At 37.3% G+C, this 27950-nt stretch overlaps 1 protein-coding gene and 1 long non-coding RNA gene across 7 annotated transcripts in view; both read right to left on the bottom strand.

The window, feature by feature from the left end:
* The window catches only part of kaznb (kazrin, periplakin interacting protein b), a 194053-nt gene that overhangs the window by 23662 nt on the left and 142441 nt on the right, over positions 1 to 27950 (bottom strand). For 5 of the 6 annotated variants that reach the window (XR_010520926.2, XM_065241227.2, XM_065241228.2 and 2 more), the window contains exon 5: positions 16327 to 16434. Coding sequence is in view for 5 of the 6 variants with exons in the window: in XM_065241227.2 (XP_065097299.1) it covers positions 16327 to 16434 (108 nt within the window). In the remaining variant the exon portion in view is untranslated. Of the gene's footprint in view, positions 1 to 11553; positions 11757 to 16326; positions 16435 to 27950 lie in introns of those variants that run through there. The other variant, XM_065241229.2, reaches the window with a different exon arrangement.
* LOC135718883 (uncharacterized) lies at positions 25347 to 27763 on the bottom strand. Its single transcript, XR_010520928.2, has 2 exons — positions 27641 to 27763; positions 25347 to 26417 (listed from the first exon to the last, which is right to left on the bottom strand). It is a non-coding gene; the product is annotated as an uncharacterized lncRNA (long non-coding RNA).

The following is a 27950-nucleotide window of genomic DNA, read 5'->3' as shown; positions in this document are numbered from 1 at the left end:
ATATATGTTAAATTTTTGTGATAAGTTTCATTTTAGCTAGTAATTTGATGGTATAGAAAGGGGGCTGGTCGTTATGATTGGCGTGGTTGAATTTGGCGCGGAAGTTTGATAACGCGGCTCCGCCTCCTGCTCCCCGAATGATGCCTTCTGTGCATGCCTTGGTTCCAAACTGACGTTTTTATGTAACATGCGGCGACCCTGGTCGGACATTTTTAGCTTCTATTCAATACAATGGAAGGAGGAGATGTCTTTTTACAGTCTATGGCCTGAACAGGAACAGTATGAGTCTGAAATGAAGATTGCAGGGCAGAGCTTGACATTTTTTGCAATGGAAACTTCTCAGTCATAAAAAAACTTGCAAGGCCTGAAAGAGATCAAGCCTCAGCCAAGTAAGGAAAAGGTAACGCAAAAGTAACTTTAAAGTAATGTAAGTATTACTTTCCATGACAATTAACAAAGTAACACAATTAGTTACTTTTTTGGGGAGTAACTTAATATTGTAAGGCATTACTTTTAAAAGTAACTTTCCCCAACACTGTTCAGGACAATCCAGTAATTGACTCAAGTGTTGATATCCAACCTTGTATCAAATACTAAAGACCCAGTTCAGTCAATTCTGTCATCAATATTAAATTAAAGTCAGCATTAAAAAGCAAAATCAATTTGTTTCGATGCCAACTGCTGTCTAAAAACACTATACTATTGGACCAAATACTGACACCTGACAATTGAAAAATACATGCACATCACAAAAACAATGCGGCTCACAAAATTACTTGAATACAAACTTTTATTGAGTTTTGCTTATTGTAAATGCATTACTTTTGCTACGGTTACGTTTGGCATAAACACTACTCTGAAGTGTTCGACCCTCGTAAGCCTTGTGAACACTGCCGACCCTACTTTAGTTTGAAAAGGGACCTAACCGCACACTTATGTATAGTATACGAAGACACAATGGGTGCCTGCATTCGCTCAATGATTGGGTGTTCTGGATCGTTGCGTACCGTATCCTTCCCTGATTCCTCAAGCCTTTGAAAAGAACAACGGCTAAACAATCATGTAGTATAGTTTCAGCACAACGTGGTACTAAAATGCCATATAGGCAATTTAGCATCCAGAACAGTAAGATCTTATAAAATACTTTAATCAGGACTTCAGTTTCAAAGCTGTAATTATCATTCCATGAGAATTCTTTGCATTATCCACCCTCTAAAATGTTGACCTACTATTACACCACTTAAGTCAAGTTGAAAAACGAGTTTATTGTCACTGTTTAAAGAGGATGATAAATCTTCACACACAGGCCTGTGAAAAAACCTCATGCAAACTTTATGAAATGTGAAAGCATTTCCCAGTCTGTCTAGATTCTTGGAGAAATAAGGGTGATATATACACAAAAGCAGTCAAGTCCTTAATTTCCCACAATGCATTGTCCAATCGATTAGAGCTGCAAATTTCGACTATTTTTTCAACCGATTAGTCTATCGATTATTTTTTCGATTAATCGAATAGTCTAAATAAAGATTTTTTTTTACAAATAATAAATGTAACATCTGCTATTAATGCCAACATTTTATTGAAGCATTTTCTCAATTAAACAAATACACAAACAGTGCCAGTGCCAAGGAAAATATAACAAATCACATAAAAACAAGTCCAACATTAATTCAGCCTAACATAAACAGTGCAAAAGGGGCATTATTCACCTTAAACAAATAAAATATATTAATATTAAAGAAGTAAAATAAAAATAAATCAAACTGAATAATAACTCCTTATTAATATAAAAACATGTCCTGCTCTTTATTGTTCCAGCCCTAGTGCTAATCATAAACTAATGAAGAGTCATCATTAACTACAAAATGACTCACATGAAATCATTGTTTATTAATACATTAACTAAAAAACATGTCATGTTGTACTTAATGATGACTCTTCACTTCGTTTATGATTAGTACATGCATTTACTCAGCATTAGTTCAGACTGAAGTAAAAATAAGTTCATTGTGATTCATGAACCCTTATTATAAAATGTAACCATTATATTATTACTGTTAATATTATTACTATCAGTAGTAACGTTACTGCATTCTCATTTAGCATCAACTTTAACATTTAACTTTTCTTAAGTCTCGGGTAAATACAAATTTAGTTAGCATGATCTTCTAATATTTTATAAACGGCGTTTACGCTGCTGTTACTTTAAATAAACGCATGTCAGGAATACCTTTCGAGACGAGCTTTTATAATATCTGCGCACATAGCAAAAAAATAAGCTATGGGAACTCCGCGCTGCCAGCTGGCTTTCAGTGCACGCGGGCACATGCCTATCTCAGTGTAACACAGTAACTTATTATTTCATAACTTCTTAATATAAAAAGTTAAACTTGTCCCGCTCTTTATTTACTGTTTCAACATACTGCCCAGACGCGATGCAATGTCGTGTCTGTCAGGCGTCTCGCAGCTCGTATTAAACTAAGATGTAAACACAGCTGTATTAAGCACCATATATGCCTGCATTGATTCTATTGTTGTATAAAAACTTACTGTAAAAATTAAAATACTTACGCAGCCGTCGCGTCATTCTGAGGTCGGAGAGCTCCAGGTTGTTTTCTTTTAAGATGATCATGCACAGATGTTGCGCTGCTGTGGTATGCCATTTCAGTTTTACACAGTATGTGTTTTATTTGGTCTCTGCTTAAAGTATTCCCACACTTTTGATCACGTTCTGGCTGTTTGGTATAACACTTGTATTATCCGGTCGGAGCTGAAGCCGCCTTCATTTGAAAACGTAAACAATGCGACGCATCGACGCATTTCCGGCAAATCGACGTAATTACGTAATCGACTACGTCGACGCGTCGTTCCAGCCCTACAATCGATTCACACTGCCGTCATTACTTGCCAACAAAAAAAGCCAAACTAAATCATGGACCTCTTTTGCTCTCAGCCAGAGGTTGAGGCTTCAATAAGCCTGAATAGAAAGGTATTAAACACCATTTTTTTTTAGGTTTATTTGTCTAGCCGGTTATTCAGTCTTCAATGAGGTAGGGTAATAGGAAACGATAAATGCGTTTAATTGAATATGTGTTTAACTTTCATTCTATCACATTCATAAAACCGCAAGAGGATTTCATTTAATAGGCTAATAAAATTGATGTTGCAGTCTGGTGACACATAAAAAGATGACAACGACCATATATATAAACTTGCAGCGACAGTAATATTTTTTTCAGCATAGATCGTCCTTATCTGACTTGTAATTTTGACATCATTTTGCCTGCGGATCCATGATGAACTGCTTAGTAAAGGGCTGAACCCTTTAGAAACCCAGAATGCATGTTCAAACTGATCTGAAGTTCTGATGTATAACCACATCTAAGTAGCTTTGAAAAGTTTGAGGCAATTCTCAAAAATACCTTGTAGAAAATCATTGTAGATAAAGTGGCAAATAAGCCCAGACGCAAAGCTCAAATTTGTATTTTAGTTTTCATTGTAGCACAAGTACTGAGCTCCCATTGTCCCCAACAGATTTCAAGAGCCGACCACATAAGGTGGATAAAGAGGTTGCAGGTGTCTCCGGGCTGTGGCATACTTTAAAAATCTCAAGGGATGGTGGGATTTGTGGAATGTTCTAGATTTTAAAGGGCACTTTTCCCAAGCTGTTTATTATTTATGCAAAAATACTAAAACACTATAGTAAACCACAGACTGAATTAAACATGAATCAACAAACGAATCACTGGGACTGTAAGTCAAATCATCCATGTTTGTGCATTCATAAAAAATGTAAAACATTTCCTCCATACATGGGCAAGGCATCTGTGTGGCATTTTCCCATAATGCTTTCCCAATCTAGCTTTGATATGACCAACTATGGGGCTCTAAACCCGGAGAATAAATCAGATGAATGATGTGAGGCTACTTTGGGAGTACATTTTTTATTTTTATTCATAGCAGGGAACTGGTGCAGTGGTTTTTAATCATTGATTAATATGAGCAGCATGCTGAATAAAAACACAAAGAAAAAGTGAACTGATAACACAAAACAGAATCACTTAGAATTCTGATTCCAGCGTGTTTCATATTTTTCTGAAGGTTCTCTTTGATCTATAAGGAAAGTTTCTGTTCATGCTTACTATGATTAAGAGCATAGTTTCACAGCAGATATAGCAAATATTTAATATCTGACAGGCACCCCTAAGGGAGGTTTGTAATGTAGTTAGTGTAAATCTTTTTATGGGTTTTACAGTGTTTTTCAAACCTGGAAAGAAACCTTGTAGGTTGCACTGTAACATCTTAAAGGGGACATTTCACAAGACTTCTTTAAAGGGGACATTTTACAAGACTTTTTTAAGATGTCAAATAAATCTTTAGTGTCCCGAGTGTACATATGTGACGTGTTAACTCAAAATACCATATAGATAATTTATTATAGCATGTTAAAATGGCAACTTTGTAGGTGTGAGCAAAAATTTGCAGTTTTGGGTGTGTCCCTTTAAATGCAAACAAGTTGATCTCTGCACTAAATGGCAGTGCCGTGGTTGGATAGGGCAGATTAAGAGGCGGTATTATCCCCTTCTGACATCACATGGGGAGCCAAATTTCAATTACCTAATTTTTCACATGCTTGCAGAGTATGGTTTACCAAAACTAAGTTACTGGGTTGATCTTTTTTACATTTTCTAGTTTGATAAAAGCAATGGGGACTCAATTATAGCACTTAAACATGGAAAAGTCAGATTTTCATGATATGTCCCCTTTAAGTTTAGGAACCTGACCCATTTTCTGAGAAAATAATTTAATCAGTTTTATCAGTTAAAATATGTAAACAGTTTTTTCGTAATTTAAGAGTACAATCATATGGATATAACAAGATTGAGCACTGCAATGGGAAAATGCAATGCTCAAAAGAGTGCTGCAGGGATGATGTATTTTTGTAGGCCAACCCGGAAGTAAGCGGGACACTGGTTTCCTCGCAAAAAAATAGGTTTTGTGTTCAACATGACACTTTTTGACACGTTTTTTCCAAGTCATTCTTTACAGATGAATACAAATTTTATGAATTTTCTAGTGTAAATGTTCATAAAATTTTTGTTCATCAACACAAGTCAACCAGTGTTTTGCTAACTTCCAGGTTAGCCTACAAAAGTACTCTCTATCCACCTTATTTTTGACGTAAATGTGAGCGCCGCCATCTTTGAGCTCCTTTGTGTAAAACTTCCGGTGAGCCACTAAAGCTAATGGTAGTCGTATTGAAAGGGACAGGAGTGTGCCGTTTTGACTGGCTTTTTAATGTTTATAGTAAAATCTAGGAAAACCGACATAATTTATGCAGTTAGGGTTTGCCATTATAGCTGGTACAAACGCAGTAAATCTCTACAAAACATTTGTTTTTACCATAATTCAGGCACAAGAGCTGAATGTGTATGTGGCGCATGTGCACCCATGATCTGTATCCACACATCCATCCAGTAAAACCTTTCAAAGAAACTGCCAATAAACAATAAATACAATAATTGTTTAAAAACAACTAATATTATACTAATAAAAATATGCGGATTTAGCTGATTTATTTATTCTGCTGCTATATATTATCACAAAAATGCGATTATAGTACAGAATATATACAACATAAACTGATTATTAGTTAATGTTTATATTAGTTCTTAATGTGTTTTCGGATACTTTTGTTATGTGTTAAATAAAAAATAAAAAAATAATTTTAAAATAAGCAAATCATTTCATATGCTCATGTCTCCATTTAGTGCGGAAGAAGCGATGTAATAATATTTTCATAAAACAAAAACAATACTGAATACATGTAATAGTTTAATATGTGTATTACAATGCTTTGAATGAGAAAGATGCTGCTGACTGTCGGACCGCGTGAAGCTCGACGTGTCGCCATAAAAACTCAAATTCGATTAAAAATTGCAATTCCAGAGGGACAGTTGTGACATTTTAAACCATTGCATAAAAAGGTTAAAAACACAAATTCTCAGTCTATTCCATGTACAACACTCGACTGACTTTCCCATTGTAAAGATACTGGTATGCATGTGCTTTAATATTTGCGCATTGAAGACCGGTTAACCCCGAGCAACAACAGAAAATGACTGAATATATCTTCATATGATATACCAGGACACTTCTTAATTTCACCCTCCAACTGGATCATATAAGGCAGTTGTAGTAAGATATATTCTCTGAAGCATTCTCAATATATCTTATACAATTTTACTTGTCAAATAAATTCAGCTTGTTATAAGAATGTTTAGATATCACTTTATTGGAAAACAAGACTAAACACTCAGTTACCATGTTCTTCGGTTCAGAACATAATAAGCTCATTACTGTTATTGACCGTTTGGACTCATGTACCCATTCATCTACAAGACAACACACACACACGTCCTACCCTGTATAAGATTCAGGCTCTTTACTCTATGGAGTTTAAAAGATCGTACATGCTTTAAGAAGGGCGGCCAGTGGCATATAATGTTCCCTACAGACCGATAACAGGCCTCTCAGCGAGTCGTTCAGCTCGTGATTATGGATATAATTCACAGGCAAAGAACAAGTTTCCTTGGGTTGCAGCAGGAGACCACAGAGGTTAGAGCCTTGATAAGGGCCACTCTTCATCTGATGGATCACGCTGCTAATGCCTCTTAGGCTATAAGAACCAAATTACAATCACGGCTCTCGTGTGTGGACAGCCGAGGGTGAGATAGAGATACTTTGAACTTTTGATACCAATGAATCTACCCACACTGCTTCACTAACCTCCTGTCAATCAAAGAGCTGCTCTGCATGCTAAAACGCAAAATTAATTTGAAAGGTTAATTGAAGTAGCATTTCACATTTTACCGTTTTTAATCAACAGCCCTGCTAAACAATTCAATATTGCTTGACACTGGCACACATTGTACAGTTACTGAATTTTTAATGGTGATCCATAGCATGTGATGATTCCTAACTAGCATAACCAGTGAGATATTGATATAACAATTTATTTTGTGCATGTTAATACTGCCCTAAATAGCCAACATACACTCACCTAAAGGATTATTAGGAACACATGTTCAATTTCTTATTAATGCAATTATCTAATCAACCAATCACATGGCAGTTGCTTCAATGCATTTAGGGGTGTAGTCCTGAACTCCAAATTGAATGTCAGAATAGAAAAGAAAGGTGATTTAAGCAATTTTGAGCGTGGCATGGTTGTTGGTGCCAGACTAAAGTATTTCAGGTCTGAGTATTTCACAATCTGCTCAGTTACTGGGATTTTCATGCACAACCATTTCTAAGGTTTACAAAGAATGGTGTGAAAAGGGAAAAACATCCAGTATGCGGCAGTCCTGTGGGTGAAAATGCCTTGTTGATGCTAGAGGTCAGAGGAGAATGGGCCGACTGATTCAAGCTGATGGAAGAGCAACTATGACTGAAATAACCACTCGTTACAACCGAGGTATGCAGCAAAGCATTTGTGAAGCCACAACACGCACAACCTTGAGGGGGATGGGCTACAACAGCACCGGGTACCACTCATTTCCACAACAAATAGGAAAAAGAGGCTACAATTTGCCAGAGCTCACCAAAATTGGACAGTTGAAGACTGGAAAAATGTTGCCTGGTCTGATGAGTCTCGATTTCTGTTAAGACATTCAGATGGTAGAGTCAGAATTTGGCGTAAACAGAATGAGAACATGGATCCATCATGCCTTGTTACCACTGTGCAGGCTGGTGGTGGTGGTGTACAGTAATGGTGTGGGGGATGTTTTCTTGGCACACTTTAGGCCCCTTAGTGCCAATTGGGCATCATTTAAATTCCACGGCCTACCTGAGCATTGTTTCAGACCATGTCTGTCCCTTTATGACTACCATGTACCCATCCTCTGATGGCTACTTCCAGCAGGATAATGCACCATGTCACTAATCTCAAATCATTTCAAATTGGTTTCTTGAACATGACAATGAGTTCACTGTACTAAAATGGCCCCCACAGTCACCAGATCTCAACCCAATAGAACATCTTTGGGATGTGATGGAACGGGAGCTTCGTGCCCTGGATGTGCATCCCACAAATCTCCATCAACTGCAAGATGCTATCCTATCAATATGGGCCAACATTTCTAAAGAATGCTTTCAGCACCTTGTTGAATCAATGCCATGTAGAATTAAGGCAGTTCTGAAGGCAAAAGGGGGTCATACACAGTATTAGTATGGTGTTCCCTATAATCCTTTAGATGAGTGTATACCAGCAGTTAACCAGGACCCACTAGCATAAACCAGCCTGGTCTTTTCATTTTTAAACAATGGGTAACTGCTAACAATGTTTCAAAAGAACAAGGGCTGCATATCCTAATGTGTTTGCAAGCCACTAAAATATAATAAAAATAATAATAATATCATGTAATAGTAAATTATATCGTAGTTCACATTTAACCAGTACTTGATTGAATTTTGGATGGCGAAGTACTGTTCAGATAAATAGGAATATTAACAAATTGCTTTCCCCTGGTATTACACAGAGGTTTTTGCGGTATAATATCGTCTGGCATTGCATTGTGATGCATTTCAAACTGTGTGAATTTATGTGTGAGTGCACTTTGTGCTCATCCAATGGCATGGCCTAATCTGGTCTTAATGAAAGTGTGAATCAATTACCGCTATCTCCAGTTGGCATGGGCAGCCTGAAGTTGCTTGCAATTTAAACGCTGAGCAATTAATTCAGCACAGCTGTTGCCCACAGATATCCACTCACAGAGGACTGGTTACACACACACACACACACACACACATAACATTACTCTCTCTCTCCCCTGCCGTTACAAATATAAAAGTTAATACTGTCCTGCACAGATGTCACACTTAAACCTTTGCTTAAATCTCTAAAGTATAACACACAAGTCACTTGTGTTTTCTTTAGCAGAGTGCCACCGCCCCCAGTCTCCCTGCATAGTGTGAGGCTTGTAATGCTTTTTCATGGATGTAATTCGTTGGTGGCACAAATAGAACCTTTTGTACCGTATAGCCGCCCCCACATCTTCCATCTTTAATAATTTTCACAGCAAAGATTTGAAAATGTCACTGAATGTTGTTTTAATGCTATATAATCTTCTATGTTTGTTTTTCTGAGGCTGGTTTTCTTCTGGTATAAAGTATGGGGCAGCATATTTGGGTCAGGCTAGTTTTTTTATGTGGTTTGCTCGGATATCTTATCCGAAAAACTGCTTCAGAAATATGCATTTGGCTTGGATGTATCTGGCTCATTTGGCAGTTGTTGTAGAAAATAGTCAAGTCATATGCATTTATACAGTAGCGCTTATTTCAGTGTTTGAAACATTGTTTCAAAGCAGCTTCATGTAAAGAAAATAAATAGAAGCCCTGGCTTGCATTGGCCCGAGAATGCAAACGCTGCTTGATGCTTTATTGGAGAAACCTTGCCTGTCCGGTCACCGTTAAATGATAAAAGGTGCCAACTTTAAATCATCAAAGACACAAAACTGTTACCACAGCTTAGTTTTGTTTGTCCACCTCCCACTCAAACATATGCTATCCTCTGACATGAATTACAACCACTTATGTACTGTACAGTCATTCATCTTGGCAGAACCAAAATCCTGTTGGACAGTTGTCTCTGTTGACTGCCACAGTTTAGTTCAGGACACATTATTCGCTCTTTCATAACGCCTACACTTAAGAGATGTGTGAAGCTTTAAAATCCTTGTGTGTGAACTTGGCTTAGGTGAAAAATTTTAGTATTTGTCAGCGTGGCTGCTCCAGACAGTGTTATGGCGGCACAAAACATGTCTGTAAGCCGTAGTGTGAACTTGTAGTTTGTACTTTTGGGGTGAAAGAGAAGGGCAGTTTGACAGAACCATCTGGCTGTGTGGGCTTGAGAGGTCAAACTAATTATCCTCATCTATCTGGAGCATAACCACTGGCACTGAGTAGATCAGCAAGCTGCAGAGGTTACGCCAAACCCTGCTGGCGCTGGTGGCACAGCGCTCTCCAAATAACATTGAGTGTGCACACAAACATATACAGTACACACTAGCAGGTGCATACGTGTCCACTTGTAAACTATTCGATTGTGCTATAATGTATAGCTATAAAATATTTCAAGCATAAAAACATAACACCAGTGCATACTGGGAAGATATGAAACTCCCTTTATAACAGGACCTAATGTTTTTCTGATCTCAAAAGAGCAGCAGTGCAAACGCCCTGGGGAAAGTTAAAGAACACAATAACATTCAATCATTCAGTCAAAAAAACAATGCACCTCTCTCAACCCTGAGGATTTACAAAGGCGCATACTCATACAGTCATACAAGATCAAACAGTGCACGGGCTTTAATGGACATACTGTAGTATTCAATACGCATCAGGAAATATAACAATATGCTTCTAACCAACCCAGCTCGAAGTACACAGCTGAGGAGGCTTACAACGTTTCTGTGTCATTCACTTACAATAGATAATAAACTTCACAAGATAATAAATCCACAAAACAGGGAGTGCGACACAATGTAACATTAGATAAACTAAACGTGATTCACATTCCTCCTATTCAATGGCAACTGTACAAATAAAGTGGTTAAATCTAATCCATAATCCTTGCATGGTCTGATGTTAGACTTTGAAAGAGGAGTATAAAGATCAGTCTCAAAGTGTTGATTTAGTGGGTGTGGAGAAGACACAGGAATTATTACCAGAGGCCATAGCCACTGACTCGGGATCAGCTTTAAAGGTTTCGTAAGATTTCCTGTTGCATCGTGGGCTAAACCAATAAGAAGATACTAAAGAATTTTAAATATATCACAAAGCCAAACAGACCCACAATGTCGGAAAATGGTCAAGAAATGGTCCCAAGCTGTCACTGGGGCAGTACTATTTAAAAATGTCCAATTAAGTTACGTATACATTTGGGACCAATATGGACATTTGAGGTATAAATATGCACCTCTGAGGTACAGCTATAAGTAGGACGTTTGTCTGTTTATTTGCTTGAAAAGTACTGTAAAAACACGGCATCACTATGACATTTTCATAAAATTGCTCTGTTTGTTTAAAACATTTTGCTCAACCCCTCTTGTAATTTGAAGCAGATTATTGTGACAGATTACAGGTCAGATTAACGGATTCCCAAATATCTGATCATATCTCTGATTCACGTCATGTTCACATAAACACACACTGTGTTGTGTGATGTCATGTCTGGTTTATAACCATCATTATACATCTGTCACAAACAACATATAGTATGTCACTAACCTAATTACTGTTGATAACTGGGTAAAAACTCCACGTCATACATGGTAAATCATAGTGTGATTACAGTAAATTAAAGACAAATTTCTACAAATTTGTACTTTACTCTTCAAACTGTCGGAAAATATACTACATGTGTCCCAACACATGCTAAAACACGTGACAAATCCAGCCCCTAAGTAATTCAAAGAGATTTACGTGCTTACTCAACTGGAAAATGAATCATCAGTATGGTACGACTCTAGTATCGCTCTTACTAACACTCACCTGGTCTGCCCTCTTCTCTTTCAGACCTCATTCCCACCACAGTACCGGCTCCAGTGAACTCCACTGTCAGCCCGGGTGTCTCTTCTCATAGCAAACACACACCACACACTTCCTTCACACAGACGTAGGGCTACTGCCGCCCGTGAGCTCTGCTGTGACTGGTTACTGGAAAGGTGTTGCCAAGTGAGCGTAAACAAGTCTGATCCGCCCTGCTTCTCGTTACGTCTCTGTGTACCTGTTCTGGGAGTTTCTCTTGGGCGTTTCCTGATGTTCCCCACCCCCTCTACACCCTCACTACCTGTTCTTTCTATTACACACACACACAATGAAAAGGGCAGAGAGTTTAACAGGGATCTGACACCGCTTTTCTCAGTGTTGTTTAAACAGGCATGTTCACTGGACTGGGGAGGAGGGGACAAATACTTTCATATCAGGTGAGAATGCAGGTGTGTTTAAATTCAGTGGGCCCACAGCACCATCTAATGGTGAAAACTAAATATAAGAAAATATATCTCCTAGTGATAAAGGGACACTCCACTTTTTTGAAAATATGCTCATTTTCCAGCTCCCCTAGAGTTAAACATTTGATAAGCATAGCTTTTAGCATAGCTTAGCATCCATTGAATCTGATTAGACCATTAGCATCGTGCTTAAAAATAACCAAAGAGTTGCAATATTTTTATTTAAGCTTGACTCGTGTACTAAGACCGACTGAAAATTTAAAGTAGCGATTTTCTAGACAGATATGGCTAGGAACTATACTCTCAAACTGGCGTAATAATCAAGGACTTTGCTGCTGTAACATGACTGCAGAAGGCTTAGTGATATTGCGCACTGCCTGAAAATAGTCCCTTTGGTTACTTTCAATAGCAGGGGACTATTTTCGTGACTGCGTAATATCATTGCGTCTGCTGCAGACATGATATGGCAGCAAAGTCCTTGATTATTACGCCAGAATGAGAGTACAGTTCCTTGCCATATCTGCCTAGAAAATCCAACTTTTAATTTTCTGTCAGTCTTAGTACACTATGTAACTACAGAAGAGTCAAGTTTTAAATAGGAAAAATATTGAAACTCTTTGGTTATTTTTGAGTGCGATGCTAATGGTCTAATCAGATTCAATGGATAATGCTAAGCTATGCTAATAGTGGTACCGCCAGACCCGGAGATTAGTTGAATGGATTCCAAAACGGTAAAACTCAAATGTTTAACTGTAGGGGAGCTGGAAAATGAGCATATTTTCAAAAAAGTTGAGTGTCCCTTTAAGAAATAGTTAACTGAATCATAAAAATTATCTTATTTACTCAAACCATTTGTTTCAAACCCATAAAGTCTTTATGTGAACCTGTCTGTGAAATCCAAGCTAAAGTTTTATAATTATGAGACTGGGAGTTTGATTTTTACTTATTGATTTAAATTTTTTACATGGTCTTTCTCAGTCAATATTAAAGATATAAAGGTAATTTTTCACAAAATGTTATTTTAAATTATGTAGGATGATTTTATGTAAACAACGGTAAATCACATAAAATGACTAGCTGGGTTTTCACAGTTAGGGTAACATAGGAAATTCTTTAACAGCTGTGAACGACATACTGTAGGTCTTAAAAGTACATCCATTTCTGCACACACCGGCTCTACCATTCGAATTTTTAACATCCTATAATACTTTTCAGCAGGTTATGTGTGTGACACACTGTCAGATAAAGGGTCTGCTCTTTCATAGAGCTAATGGAGACCCCGCAGATAGGGGTTCACTCTCTGACACAAAGCACCAACTTCAACCTACAAATGAGTGCCCGTCTCAAATACATGCAGGTAGGACTCAAGAGCTCTCGGGATCTCATCACTGACTCATCTCTCCTTTTATCCCTTCCTATTACAGTCCACAAGATACTGATGCTGAGTGCATGCTAAGAAAAATGACGTGTTCGTACACAAACAGCTCCAGTCTATTGGGTATGCTGTGACTGAATGAGTGCCCATGTGAAGCCCTTGACTGCTGAACAAATGTATACGTGCCCATCATGGAAGATGCTGCAGCATTGCTGCTGCTTTACATCAATGGGCACACAAAATTGAAAGTAATGAATTTAGTACATTAAAGCCGTTCTAATACATCAGTCTGCTTTATTTTCGAAGCTCTGAACTGCGTAGATACAGTTGCTTGGCAGACCGAGCTTTATCTTTCAAAACAATTTACGGCTCTGCTGGGAGTAATGAAGTACTGACAGCAAGCACAACATCAATAATGCTTTTCTCACAGGGCGAAATGAAAAACACAAGAGAATACAATACAGTGCGAAAAATATCAGAAGAGAAAGAGAAAAGAGAAGTTTATATTAATGTAAATGTGGTTCTTTTGTGATCGAGAACAGAATAAAACCAAAGACACATCATAAATGCTGGTGTTGTCGTCCGTACATTAGTATGCTAAGTCTTTCCAGCCCTCTTGTCAGACTAAATGAAGTCAAATATTCTTGGTATTGGATAAAATAAAGAAAGACCGTTTATTATCCTTAGAGGGTTGTTTGGCTTCTTTGTGATGCTGGTTTTGATAAAGACATAAAGATTATGATTTAGGGAGACAGGGAGTAACAAGCGTCATTATGTTTGGAAAACGGGACGTCTAGAATACGTCTTCGAAATTCTGTTCAATTCCCAGCTTGATCAATACATTTCATAATGACGCCTTTCCACAGTGGGTGACATGAATCAGACAAAGCTTTTTTGTTTTCTTTGAAGATGACTCCCTCGCAATTTAAGCAAGTGTATTTTTTGTTGCATCGCGTTCACATGAAAAGCTGAAATGTCCACAGGACAATAGTTTTGTCATTCACCGCCGTAAAGAACGTGCTTACAGATTGAGAAATGTTACGACAACTAAACTTGGCATGTATAGATGACACTGTCTGTGAAATCCAGGCTAAAAGGGACACTGCACTTTTTTGAAAATATGCTCATTTTCCAGGTCCCCTAGAGTTTAACACTTGTTTCTTACTGTTTTTTAGCTGATCTCCGGGTCTGGCGATACCACTTTTTGCATAGCTTCTAGCCATATAGTTTCTAGCCATAACTGTCTAGAAAATCGCAACTTTTAATTTCCCGTCAGTCTTAGTACACGATGTAACTAAGAGTCAAGCTTTAAATATAGGAAAAATATTGAAACTCTTTGGTTATTTATGGGCGCTTTGCTAATGGTCTAATCAGTTTCAATGGATTGTGCTAAGCTATGCTAAAAGTGGTACCGCCAGACCCGGAGATCAGCTGAATGGATTCCAAAAACAGTAAGAATCAAATGTTTAACTCTAGGGGAGCTGGAAAATGAGCATTTTTTCAAAAAAATTGGAATGTCCCTTTGATCATCTAATTTTGAGATTTGAAGTACTTGATTTCACTTTAATTTCACTTTAACTACCTGTCAACACTCCCGTTTTTCCTGGGAGTCTCCTGTATTTCACACCTAGCCCTCTCCCTCCCGTTTAGATATTTCTCTCAGAAAACGTTCATTTGAACGGCCCTACAGCGTTATATGTATAAACACATCAATATATTATTCCAAGTTTGTCCAGTTGTAAGAAAAGCATCCTATTCACACAATAGACACATCATACAATTTTGAAACCATCTTTAACCTCAACCTGGCAACCTACAACTCTGTTGCACTGTTGATATCTGCGCAGGTAGACGGGGAAGTATCACTATTAAAAATGCCATTAGAAAGCTCAGGTGGTGGTACAGCGAAAAAAACTAAATATAGCTGGAAAATTTAACAACAGCTGGATGAAGGAATTTAATTTCTTACTGCGAAGCAGCAATGACAATTCCCACGCTTTTTGCAAAGTATATCACGCTGATTTTAGTGTCGAACACAGTGGGGAATATGATGTAATGCAGCACAATAAATCACAGTGGCACAATCACACTGTGGACATAGACATTAAAGTAATAACTAGACTGCGCATTGGCTGCTTGATCGTGGTCACGTCGCCAACATATTAATGGTGGCAACTTCTCCATTAATCTCATAGCAACTGGAGATAAAAATGCCTCAGTTGTGTGCAGTTTGGAGGTTTTCTATATAAGTATGATTTTATAAAAATGAATGCAGACTGTCACTCTTTACCACAACCCCTCCCACCCTGAGGTCTCCTGAATTTTCCAATTGTTGACAGGCATGACTTCAAAATTAAAGATATCAAGGTTATATTTTTACAGAATGTTCCTTACATTATGTAGATTTTGCTAATCACAAAAAATTGCTTTGGCTGGGTTTTTACAGTGGCGGCTGGTGACGGAGGGTGCACAATGTGAAGTTCGTCACAACATGTATCTAGCCCGTCATGTGTGTGGTTCGTAGTTTCAAAATATGTGTTCGGTGCGTCGAGTGAATCTATGTGCATCACGTTTCTTGTCAAAATAAGTGCCTGCTGCAGACGCGTCTAAAGGGTTTATGATAAAAGAGACACTTAGGTTTGCCAGATAGTCGCATAATCTCATGCATAATCAAAGTTTACTGAAAAGGTAGCGTCTTGCATGTATTTTGTGAACGTGAGCGTCTCTTTTATCATAAACGGTTTTGACGCGTATGCAGCAGGCACTTACTTTGACAAAACACGTGTTGAACATGGTTCACATGATGCAACAAACACATATTTTGAAAACACGAGCAACATACATAACGCTCCAAACACATATGTTGAATTTGCGCCCCTCGGAAGAGCAGTCATGAGGTGCCAAAGGATCACATATTTGTATATTTCCAGGTTTTACCTTTGTCGAGTGTAGAGTCTGGTGTCCCAAAGTCCATCAGGCTCGACATGGCGTTCTGGAAGGTGAAATCAGACACCACAGTTTTCTGTCGGTGGTGGACCGTAGGATCTGCAAAAGAAAAAAAATATGTTTTCATAATTCCACAGAGTAATAAAGACTATCTTTAAACTTCCTCATGTTGTTCCGTGTCATCCAGTCTAAGCTAACGGAATTGGTTTGACATTTGCGCCATAAAAGTGAACGAGGGCGCCCAAGCACAGGCCTCCTACGAGAAGGGCCGGACAAAAACAAGCTGGAGTGCATCTGAACTCGTGAAACACCAGGCGAGCAACACGCAGCGATTACCGCTTATCTGTAATTAACTCTGAAACAGTGACATGCACCGCACAAAAGCGGCACGTCCGCTGAAAGCTTTTAAAGACAAATAATCACCCTCCGTCCACGGCCCACGCCGTAACCGTAATCAATGTGCATTGAAAGTGACAGGTAGCAATTTCATGTACAGTGAACAGAACAACACACTGAATCGTGATTTTCCTGTGAGCTTACAATGTGGGTTTGATGAGCGCAACCGCTATCGATCACAGACCTCATCTCATAGCTGCAGATCATGCAACAGACTGTATCAAACACCATAAACTGAATGCGTTGTCATATCACACCCCTTGCATCACCTGATGCTGACACGGAGAGTGCCGGTATGTCACTTTATGTCAGAGAAATCGTACCGAGAGAAATTGTGTGTCAATTACCTCCCGACTCTGACGGGAGACATGAAATGATGCTTGTCATTTCCCACATCGTTATGTCAGATGGCATTGGTCCTTCCCTCGTTCCTTATAACAGATACGATCTCAGCACTGCTTGTTCCCTCTGGTGGCTCAGTGTTCATGGCTGACTGCACACCTGAACTGATGCTGATAATTGAAGTCTCTTCAAGTGCCCTTTTCCCTTGTATCTGCTCCTGTTACCTGCTTACAAGACTTCCAATGTCACTGTTCACAGACCTGTTACGTTGAAAATTCCCCTTTTCTTCAGTCTCTTTTATGCTCTGTCTATTCCAGTTCTCAAAAGCAAGTTTGAAGTTTCCACTGCCACGTCTCGCTGTGAAAGCGCCAATGGAAACAATGAGCAAAAGGCAAATTATTCTGCCCCAAATGGATTTAAAACTGAGCCCAGTATCTTTACAATTAAACTTAACAGTTAAGTTTGTTAGTTTACTCATTGATACAGTTGGCTGTTTTGTATATTTTTATTTGCAGTACAAATTGTTCAAATAAGCTTCGTCTGAAAAATGATTTCAATCTAATACTGGTCCCCATCCCACGGTCTCATTTTACAAGCTAAGAGGGGTCCATAAAGAAAAATGTTCAGTTGCAATAATAACCCTATTGTGTCATGGTATCATTTTCAAGGCGGGTCAATGGTGATGAAAACCTGAAATCGCTTTTTTTGCTTTTAATGCACCCCCTGTTCTGCAGATGCTTGTGGTCACACGATATTGATTGAAAGCCTTCTGAAAGCCTTCTAAATATCTTGCTGTTATGCTCCTTTCATATTGACAGTGATTTTATTGTTGAAAGTTGGCAAGTCGTCGTACTATCGGTCGCTATTAAGCATTTCTGCCACTCTAATGTTATTGGCAGACTGCATAACAGTTCATAGCTTTTAAAAATCCGATCAAAAATGAGATGCATTACCAGTATAAATAAGACCTTATTGTACTTTAAAATTGACCTGGAATTGGTTTTCTTTCAGCTATAAAGAAACAATGCAAGGGAAAGCGTTTGTTTTTAAAGTGCAGTGTACATAATGTAGGGATGCTTAACGATTAATCGCGATTAATCGATAGCAGAATAATATATAATATATGTGTGTGAACTGTGTATAGTAATTATGTATATAAAAATATGCACACATGCATGTATAATTATAAGAAAAAAATATATTTATATATTAGGTATTTATATTTATATATAATATAAATTATACATACATATACAAATGTATATACACATGTAAACATTTCTTAAATATATACATGCATGTGTGTGCATTTATTTATACAAAGTTATTATATACAGTTCACACATATATATGATGTAAACAAAAACTTTTATTCTGCTATCGATTAATCACGATTAATCGTTAAGCATCCCTAGCATAATGCATTATGTCATAAAAATATAAATGATGAGCAATGCGTCTATCAGAAGTTTACAACATATTTGTTTTTATAACATGTACATGTGGGCAGTCACTCCTATTGGTGGTCATCAGATTGTGTCAATGCTCATTTTCATTTTGCAAGTTAAACTTTTTTCAACCGTTGTCATAATACTGGACACACCCACATCACGTTACTTTGCCAATACAGCTGCAAATCTCTCTCAATAAAACCATTGAATTTATACAGCAGATTTCTGTCAGTGAGACCACCTGAGCTCTTTACAAATCTGCCCTCTGTTGGGTTTTTAATGTGATGAAACTATTTAATACATACTGTCAACTTATTGTAAGCTTCAGGTGTACACATGCAGTTTATTGAAATAATTCATTTGTTTAAATTACAAAATGAAATCCCAGTGTTTGCACGTGAGTAATTGCACGTAATGAAATGCAGCTACAGTAAGTGCCGCAAATTAGGCTATTCAACACTTAATGGTTTTTTACTGCACCTAAGCTGTTTAATAAATGGAGAGAGTGAACAATCATTACCATAATACTTGATTAAGTGTGAACTTAAAACAAAACTGGGCAATGGAGCTTTGAGAGGTTTAGTGACCCACAGCCTTATGCTCTAAATAGCATGACATATTGGAGACGTCTTATTGAGCTGGGTTAGGGTTGTATTACTCGGTGTGTTTGATCACATTTTTTTCACATCTTCTGCCTTGCAGCAGAATTTGAAAAAGCCATGAATAGACCTCTGAACATACCGTAGAGACTTAAATCTCTAATTTATAAAGAAAAAAGAAAGATGATTATAACTTAAATTATAATAATCTCTTTAATAATAATCGCTCAAACACGCATTCAGAAAAAGATAACAAAATATATAGAAAGTTTATCATTTGCATGTTTCTAAACCTTGCAAATGTTAACATTTAAGGGATTTTAACCAATTAGAGCACAAGATAATGTTAAAGTGAGGTGTTTTTTGTGCAGACGCACACAAATTGACACACACTCATACAGTAAGTGCACGCATGGAGACACGCGTTTCAATGCATGCAAACACAGAATCTCAATGCGAGATCCTGTTTGCGAGAAGCAAAATTATCTCAAAATACCACAGTCTTGACAAGTATTTTCATAAAAACTATCATATGTTTTAAAGTGAACGCAAACAGTTCAGAAAGAAACCAGATATGTGTGTCAGTATGGATCCGTGTTAAAGGGGCAGTACGCTCAAGAAATCTTCTTATGTGTGTCAGTACAGTATGTTAATCACACAACATAAAACAAAAAGAAAATCACTTCTGTGGCTTTTAAAAGATTAGTAAAATTTAATTAAGAGAATAAAGAAGATAGTGTTATTAATTTGATTCTATTTCTGTTCCTAAATACTACAAGTGTTATAGTATATTTGATTCATGACTCAAAAAACGTAATCCATTTAACCTATATGGTAAAATTATGTCATTTTAGAGTTAAGGTCCACCCTATTTAACCAAGGTCCACTCAGTTTCAAATTTCTGGCATCGCCACTGGATATATTAGCAATAACCAACAATACATTGTATGGGTCAGAATTATCATTGTTTTTGCCAAAAATCCTTAGGATATTAAGTAAAGCTCATGCTCCATGAAGATATGTTGTAAATTTTTATATCGTAAATATATCTATCATTAGTAATATGTGTTGCTAAGGACTTCCCCTGTACAACTTTAGTTCTGCGTTCACACCAGCCACAGTAGAGGCGTCAAGCATGAGTGATTTAAATGTTAAGACGCGTTTACATGCGTCAGGAGTTCTCGCGGCGCGAATGAGTCATTTAACCCAACGCGGTAGACGCGAATCCGCGCGTCTAGTTCGTGCGAATGATGCGCGAATGAAGCAAATTGAGCGTTGCCGCGCGAAACGCGTGAGTTGAAAAATTTTGGTGGAAAATCGTGCCGCATTAACCAATCAGGACCTTGCTCTAATAGTGACGGTAAACAGGAAGTGAGCGGAGTTGCAGAAGCCCCTCCCATGAAGCAAATTTCCATGTGAATGTCTCGAATGACAGGAATTTCACACGCAGCTTTTACGTGCAAATAAAGCGAGTAAAATCAAAATGTTTAATCGTCCAAATACGTGCAAATAGCGTGTTTTTGCCGCCTCTACCGCGTTTGGTGTGAATCCAGCATTAGGCAATTTTCTCAATATTAAATTTTTTTGCCCCCCAGATTTGAGATTTTTTAATAGTTGTCTCTCGGTTAAATATTGTCCTATCCTAACGTACATCGATGGAAAGCTGATTTATTCATCGATGATTTCAAAAAACAGACCATCATAACTGGTTTTGTGGTCCAGGGTCACACACATGATTTGGTAGATATACACTGTAAAGATGATATGATCAGGAAGTCATATTATCATTGTTTTTATGTTACAAATTAAGTTAAACAATTTCAACTCATTACTAGTCAAAACTTAAAAATGGTAGGTTGAATGGACTTGCATAACAGTTTGATTACATTTAAGGCAGCCATTTTTTACAGTGTAAAAGCTGTCCTTGATTCCTAAATGTTTCTATCCTCATACAGAATATCAATGCTTTGCTTTTGGAGCCACCTAACACTGCATTACTAAAACATTTCTGAAGAGCAAATAAAGCAGTTGAGTCTTTATAGTGCCATTTTTTTCTTTTAACACCGTTATACCACCTCTTGCACAATTTATACAGTCATTATCATTATCATTAAACTTTCACATACTCCAGGCATTTCCAAACGTCAAGACTGCTTACCACAGCTATAATTCCATATGTATACAAGGTAAAAACAAGCTTTCTGCTTTTCCTTATCGTAATTCTAAGAAATCGCTGTCAAAGCAAATGACATATAAACTAAAATGAAATAAACAAAAATCTAGAATGTTCAAGTTAATCTGGGCAGGTTTTTGTTCTAAATATTTCATCAACAATAGGTCAACGGTTAGGAAAATAATGAGGAAGAGCCAGTTGCAGAGGTTTGCCACAAATAGGCTATGCAGAGGAGAAAAGAAGAACCACAATTGTGTACTAATTAGATAAAAATGTCAAAAAGGTTATCCAGTTAAAATCATTTAAAATTCCCATAAAACACACAAAAACAAAATATGTAAGCTAGATTTAAGTGAGTTTCATAATATTATGAGAGAGCTGTAAGTATGCAGTGTCAGTCTAATACTGTACAATTCATAACTCATTTATTTACATTGACAACGCACACTTGTTAACAACTACGCACACAAATTGAAACACACGGTCAGCTGGGAACATTTCTAGAATAATAGGCTGCCGCACTAGATTGGCCCTGGCTCTATGTTTCTCCCACAAAACCTACAGACACACAAAATTTTCTTTTTTAAGAGGTCAAATTGGGCAGACATGGATGCAGTACACTGTCAATCATAATGTCTCAATACAGCCCAGCACTTATTAATGCCATACCTGTCTTCGGTCGAGACATCTCCTCTGGTGACATTCTGACCTAAATCACTTTTGTGCAGTGGGAGGGTTTTGTGTCAACTAACCTGACCATAACAAAGTCTGTTTTTGGTTGAAGTCTACACGTGAAAACTTTATGCCAATCACAAGAAAAAAGGATTAATCGTACAGGCTTCATTTATTTGTAAAGCCTCAATATTATTCTTCTTCAGCTGTTTGCCAATGCTTAACTCTCTCGTCCTCTAATAATGAACGTTCTTCTGCTCTCTTAAAATGCTAGTGAACGAGATATCACAATCCCTTATAATGTCATCACTAAGGAGATAGACTGATAAGAAATATTAATAATAATAATAATAATGACTGCTAGGGACCAAAAGATCGCATTTGAAAAGCTCAGCTAAACGACACCTCCGCCAAAAATGTAATTATGGTATGAGGATATTAACTGAATTTGTAAGTTTTTTATTTTATTTAGAAAGTGAAGAGAGAGATAGACCGTGGATCACATTCAAACTTGGGTCCCTTGTGAGTACTTGGACCTAAATACATCCAGAATGTGGAAGCTATATGCATCACAGCGCTCCCTAATGTGTGGTTCATTTTCTTAATTTTGAATTCTGACTTTCATGTTTCTAGTTGCATCATTAGTGATTTTGCAACTGTTTACTATATGTTGTCGAAAAAAGGGGATCTTTTTTAAAAGTGGAGGTTTTTGACAAAAACTTTGTATGCACTTAGAGGGTTTTGCAGTAAAAGACCGTAAAATTTGTAAATTACCAATGAAGTGACATTTGTGAAAATAAGGCATTTCAACTACCTGTTCATTGTCATTAAAGTGAAAATACTGATCTTAAACACAAGACCTTAAATAAAATGCTCAATTGTAAGAAAACATTTGAACTCTTTACATCATATTACCAATTTAAAGAAGAGGTAACAAAGTAAGCATGGAAACGCCTTCTCTCTTTAAAAAAAAATATAATAATATATTAAAATACTAATATGAAGGCATATGCAAATATTGTGCAGATGCAATTACAACACAATTTACTGGATGATGGCTTAAAATCAACATTAACAAAAAATAAAATAAATGGCAATTTTTCCCATTTATACTTCATTAACCATTCACTATAGCATATCCAGAAACTAGCACTTATGAACATTTAAACTTGGAGAAAACCAATTAAATGTGCATTAGTGCCAAAGCCATTTCAGATTTGTAAACGATGAGAAGCATGCTTTGGTAAATAAATAACAAACATCATGGGTTTCACATTTCTGAAAATATTCTTTCATACAAAGAGGATGAAACTGCTCCCACGTCTGCACTGAAAATCCATCAACTTTTCATAGACCTCAATTTAGGTTTTCATGACCAAGGGCGCAGATCTCAATATAGACTGCGGTCAATATCACAATCAATACAGTGAATAAAATGTCCTGTTTGTTGACTCTTCCTAAATTGAAATCTGGACGCTTGCGTGTGACCTTTACTTAAGAATGTTGATCATTCTAATTAATGGTATGAATGATATTTTGTCAATGTAGCTGATTTACTTTAAACATACTCCCTTTCTTCTTTTAGACACAAACAAGTGGGCCTCATCCAAATTCGGTAAAGAAAATGCTGATGGTACAAAAAGTATTTTCTCACTTCGACATTACCCAGCAGTTAGAAAGTAGTATCATTAGCACGGCTGTGGCATTGATGAATCGAAACAATCTTCTCTGTGATTGGGAGTTGTGGTAAAAGGGAAAAGTTTTGAAAAACTTAAAGGAAGCAGTGCTCTGAAAATGTGCTTTTGTTTCTTTGACATTGATGAAAAGCTGAGGGACATTGTGTGGGTGCAGGATCATCAAAAATCTCTACGCTAATCTATTAACTGCAAATGAAAGAAACACTTACTGTAAACTCTTAGGGCCAGATTCAGAGGAATTGAACAACCATTCAATTAATCTTACTATGAGTACATTTAAAGTTAATATTTAAGATCTATTTTTGGTCCAAAATTGGGCATCATCGTTGCATATCAACCTAATCCCTGGAGATGCACAAACGTACATTAAAAAACTACTAACTTCTATCTAGGCAGAATAAATGCACAAATTATACAGTATGTGAAAGGGAAATCATATTTAACTAAATGTACATTTCCCACGAGCCAATACAAAAAAGCAGTATACCATAGCCATGCCAGGTCTTATTTGCGTATTTGTTGTCTTCACACAGGGCCAGGAGTGTGATATTTACTCGGAGTGTTTAAACAGCAACATGTTCACACTTTCATGCTAATACATAGAGCGCGAGCAGAAGGCTTTGGAAGCAACTGCCAATGGCGTGCCTTGCAGCACCACACACACACAGTTTCGTGTCACAAAACTGCATTGCGGTCAGTTCATTCTTTGTGATGAGATGGCGTTTGGAAAATGTCAAGGAGAAACCAACCCAGTATAGTTGATTTGTTCAGTTACATAAGGAAATGCTCGGCAAAAGTCCTCTTCCTGTTTGTTTTGTGACTGACAATGAATGGCGTTCACATGAGATATAAGACCCTGAGGGCCCGTGTTCAGCGTTCTGATGGGGATGAGCGGCCCCCTTCATCATTCCTCTCAGCCGTCAGAAACTCAGTCCACCGGAGTTCCGTCCCTGCGGACCGGACGCTGTCGGCGGCTGGAAAAATGTTGTTTATTAATCTGTATTTATAGTCACGGACAACGGAGAAAAATCAATAGGCATTGCATTCAGTGCACATTAAGCCGAGACGACGCTTCAAGGGCTCTGTGATTGACTGCCCCTGCTCGCTCGCCCGTGTGTGTGAGGGTGCTGTCAGCTCCACAGCAATCCACTGCCCAGAGAAGAGGCTTTCGGCAGGCGCACTCTCCACACCTCATGAGAGATATGCTACTGCTGTCACAGAGGGATAACACAGTGTGGAGAGAAGTGGCGATGTAACATCAGTGAGAATGGTGAATTAGTAAATCAGTTTTAGTTTCTCACACATGTACACTGAAAAAAATGATTCATTCAATTTAATCAATTTTTTTAAGGTAAGCGGTTGCAATCAATTTATTTAAGCTACATTTAAACAAAAAAAATGTGTTGAACTTAATCAATTTTATTTAGTAACCCTAGTATAAAAAAGCTTAGTAATTTCTGCCATATTTAATTGTGCTACATTCTCGTATATTATTTATTTATGACTGATGAAAAATTATTAATTGAATTTAATAATTTTTTTTAAGGTAAGTGGTTGCAATCAATTTATTTTAGCTACATTTAAATAAACACATTTCATTGACTAACTTTCAACATTTTTAAGGAAATTGTTTGCAATCACTAACCTTAAAAACAATATATAAAAATGACCCTTAAATGGCTTTGCAAATACACCAAGTGGTAAGTTTAATGTTATTCAGCAAATGTAGTGCATGTTCAATAACAATTTCTTTGTGTGTACAAGTGTTTAAAACAAGTGCTCACTGCTCATTCACAAAATATAAAATAAAAAAAACACAGATGGAAAGAGGACACAATGTTTGTGAATCAATAAAACAGCACAAAAGTCAAAAACAGTAGTGCTGACTTCACACATTGCACAATAATTATTTTTTAAAAAAGTGTTACATTTTTACAGACAACAGTTATGAATCATTAAAAGCATTATTAAAATGTTTAAAACTACGGATTCCCAGGTCTTAAATGATAAACAGAGTAGACTGTGACATCTGGACTAACATTTCATGCTGAGCATGCACATACATGTCTGCTACAACATTTCAGTATTAAAGGTGCAGTGTGAAATTTTTAAGAGGATCTTTTGACAGAAATGCAAAATAACATACAAAACTATATTATCACGGGTGTATAAACACCTTTCATAATGAACCGTTATGTGTTTATTGCCTTAGAACAAGACCTTTTCATCTACATACACCGAGGGTCCCCTTACATGGAAGTCGCCATTTTGTGCTGCCATTTTTTTACAGAAGCCCTTAAAGGACAATTTTTTGCTAAGTTGTCTCCAACGATGACATGTTTGTCCTTCTCTATGTGTTTCAAAAGCGAGAAGTGAGCCGTGGACTAAGCCGTTGGTTGCAACTCGCAACCTCACCACTAGATGACGATAAAAATTACACACTGCACCTTTAAAGCGTTTTTCAGTCCTTGAATTTTTGGGGAGAGCTTTAGAATCCATCTGCATAATGAATTTCTAAAAAATTTCAAAAAAGTAGTATTTTAGTTCTTTGGGGTACGCCAAATTAAGCACATAGATTGTACCCAGCATCAATGCAGGCTTGTGCCACAGATTTGAGCTGCTCAAGAATCATCACTCCAACAACCACTCCAATATCGTCATAGTCGCCAAGAACACCTTCTTTCTTTTTGATTACACATATGTCCATGGTGATGTTTTCCAGGTCTTTCAATAAGTCATCTTGTTGACTGTCCTACATTTAAATAAAAATAAGCTGTTATTAGAGATTGTTCTGATTCATAACACTTTGACAAGTCTACAGGCAAGGGTAATTACAAAAACTATGACACCCCTGTTGCCCATATATTATACAGTGCCCTCCATTAATATTGGGACAGAGTGCACACTTTGAGCTGTATTTAGAGGGTATTCACAAATTCCAATTTGTCTGTAGGATTTAGGAATTACAGTCGTTTAAATGGGCCAAACGTAATGGGACAGTTGAGCTGTAATGGACATGCATTTTGTATTTGTTAAATAATTTCCTCATATATGAAGCATGTTGTGATCTAAAGTTGAAGTTTGGCATTTGGACGCTGTGGCTGTAAACACACATCATATACACAATTCACGTCCATAAAACAACTTTTAAGCGAACTGTCCCATTATATTTGGCCCTGAAATACATTTTTACATATGTAATAACATATCCCAATATTTATGAAGGGCACTTTGTGTGTGTGTGTGTGTGTGTGTGTGTGTGTGTGTGTGTGTGCGTGTGTGTATATATATATTATGAGATATCGCCACTGATATATTTATAAGCAGCATGCAAAAACATCTCTCTGACACTTTTAAAAAACTTTTATATAGTACTGGCAAGCACAAAGTCTCATATTAAGCGAGTTAATAACAGACAAGGCCAACATCAGAGCCAGGGAATTCCTGTCAGAGATGTAGCCCAGAGAGGGCGGTGGTCAGTGGGGCGAGTAAACACTGACGTCCGCTCTCTGGTTCTCACGTACCGTAGCTTCCCCTTAAGCAAACGTTCAACCAGGCGCTCTCTTAACTTATCGACTGAATATTTGAATATTATACATATCTATTCTCGACTGAACTAATCTTAAAACTACATCTTGTGACAAAGAAACGCTAATATTAAGAAACGGCTTGTTATGAGATTCAAAACAGCCGAGTGAAATCCGTGGCGGAAGAAAGTAGTTCCCAAACAAAGTGGTTTTAAAAAAACTCTGTTGTTGTTTTCTAGTTTTCGTTTTTCAAACGTGTGCCGTCGAACTGTTGTATAAAAGCAATTTCGCTCTCGAGTCGTGTGGTATTTGGTTAACTTATATCGTCACGGCTGTGATTGCCTCCAGCACTCTGCCTGGAGGAGCTCTTATAAACGGCGTATTTTAAGTATATAAAAATATTCACGGTAAAAAAAAAAGGTGCTGTATTACATGAAATATTACTTACTGTGCAAATAGACCGACTGAGCAAAACTCCGAAGCTGAAATATCCCGTCTTCCTTTCCCACCGTCACCGTGAACCTGACTGGAAACTCCTTTTAGCACCAGGGAACATGTGCATTTGTGCGCATGCGCAAAGAACCAAACTATTTTTTTACACTGAATTTAATAAATTATAATGACTTGGATTTAAAGCACATATAATTCGCTTAAAACCTATTAATATATACTAATTAAAATCAAAAACTTAAATAAAATAATTAAAACTAGCTAAATTGAATTATGCTTCATTTAATTGGGGCCATAATCATTTTTTT

The sequence above is a fragment of the Paramisgurnus dabryanus genome, chromosome 14 (genome assembly GCF_030506205.2).
Source record: "Paramisgurnus dabryanus chromosome 14, PD_genome_1.1, whole genome shotgun sequence".
Lineage (NCBI taxonomy): Eukaryota > Metazoa > Chordata > Actinopteri > Cypriniformes > Cobitidae > Paramisgurnus > Paramisgurnus dabryanus.
The sequence above is the reverse complement of the archived record's forward strand: the minus strand, read 5'-3'. Positions and strand labels throughout refer to the sequence as shown.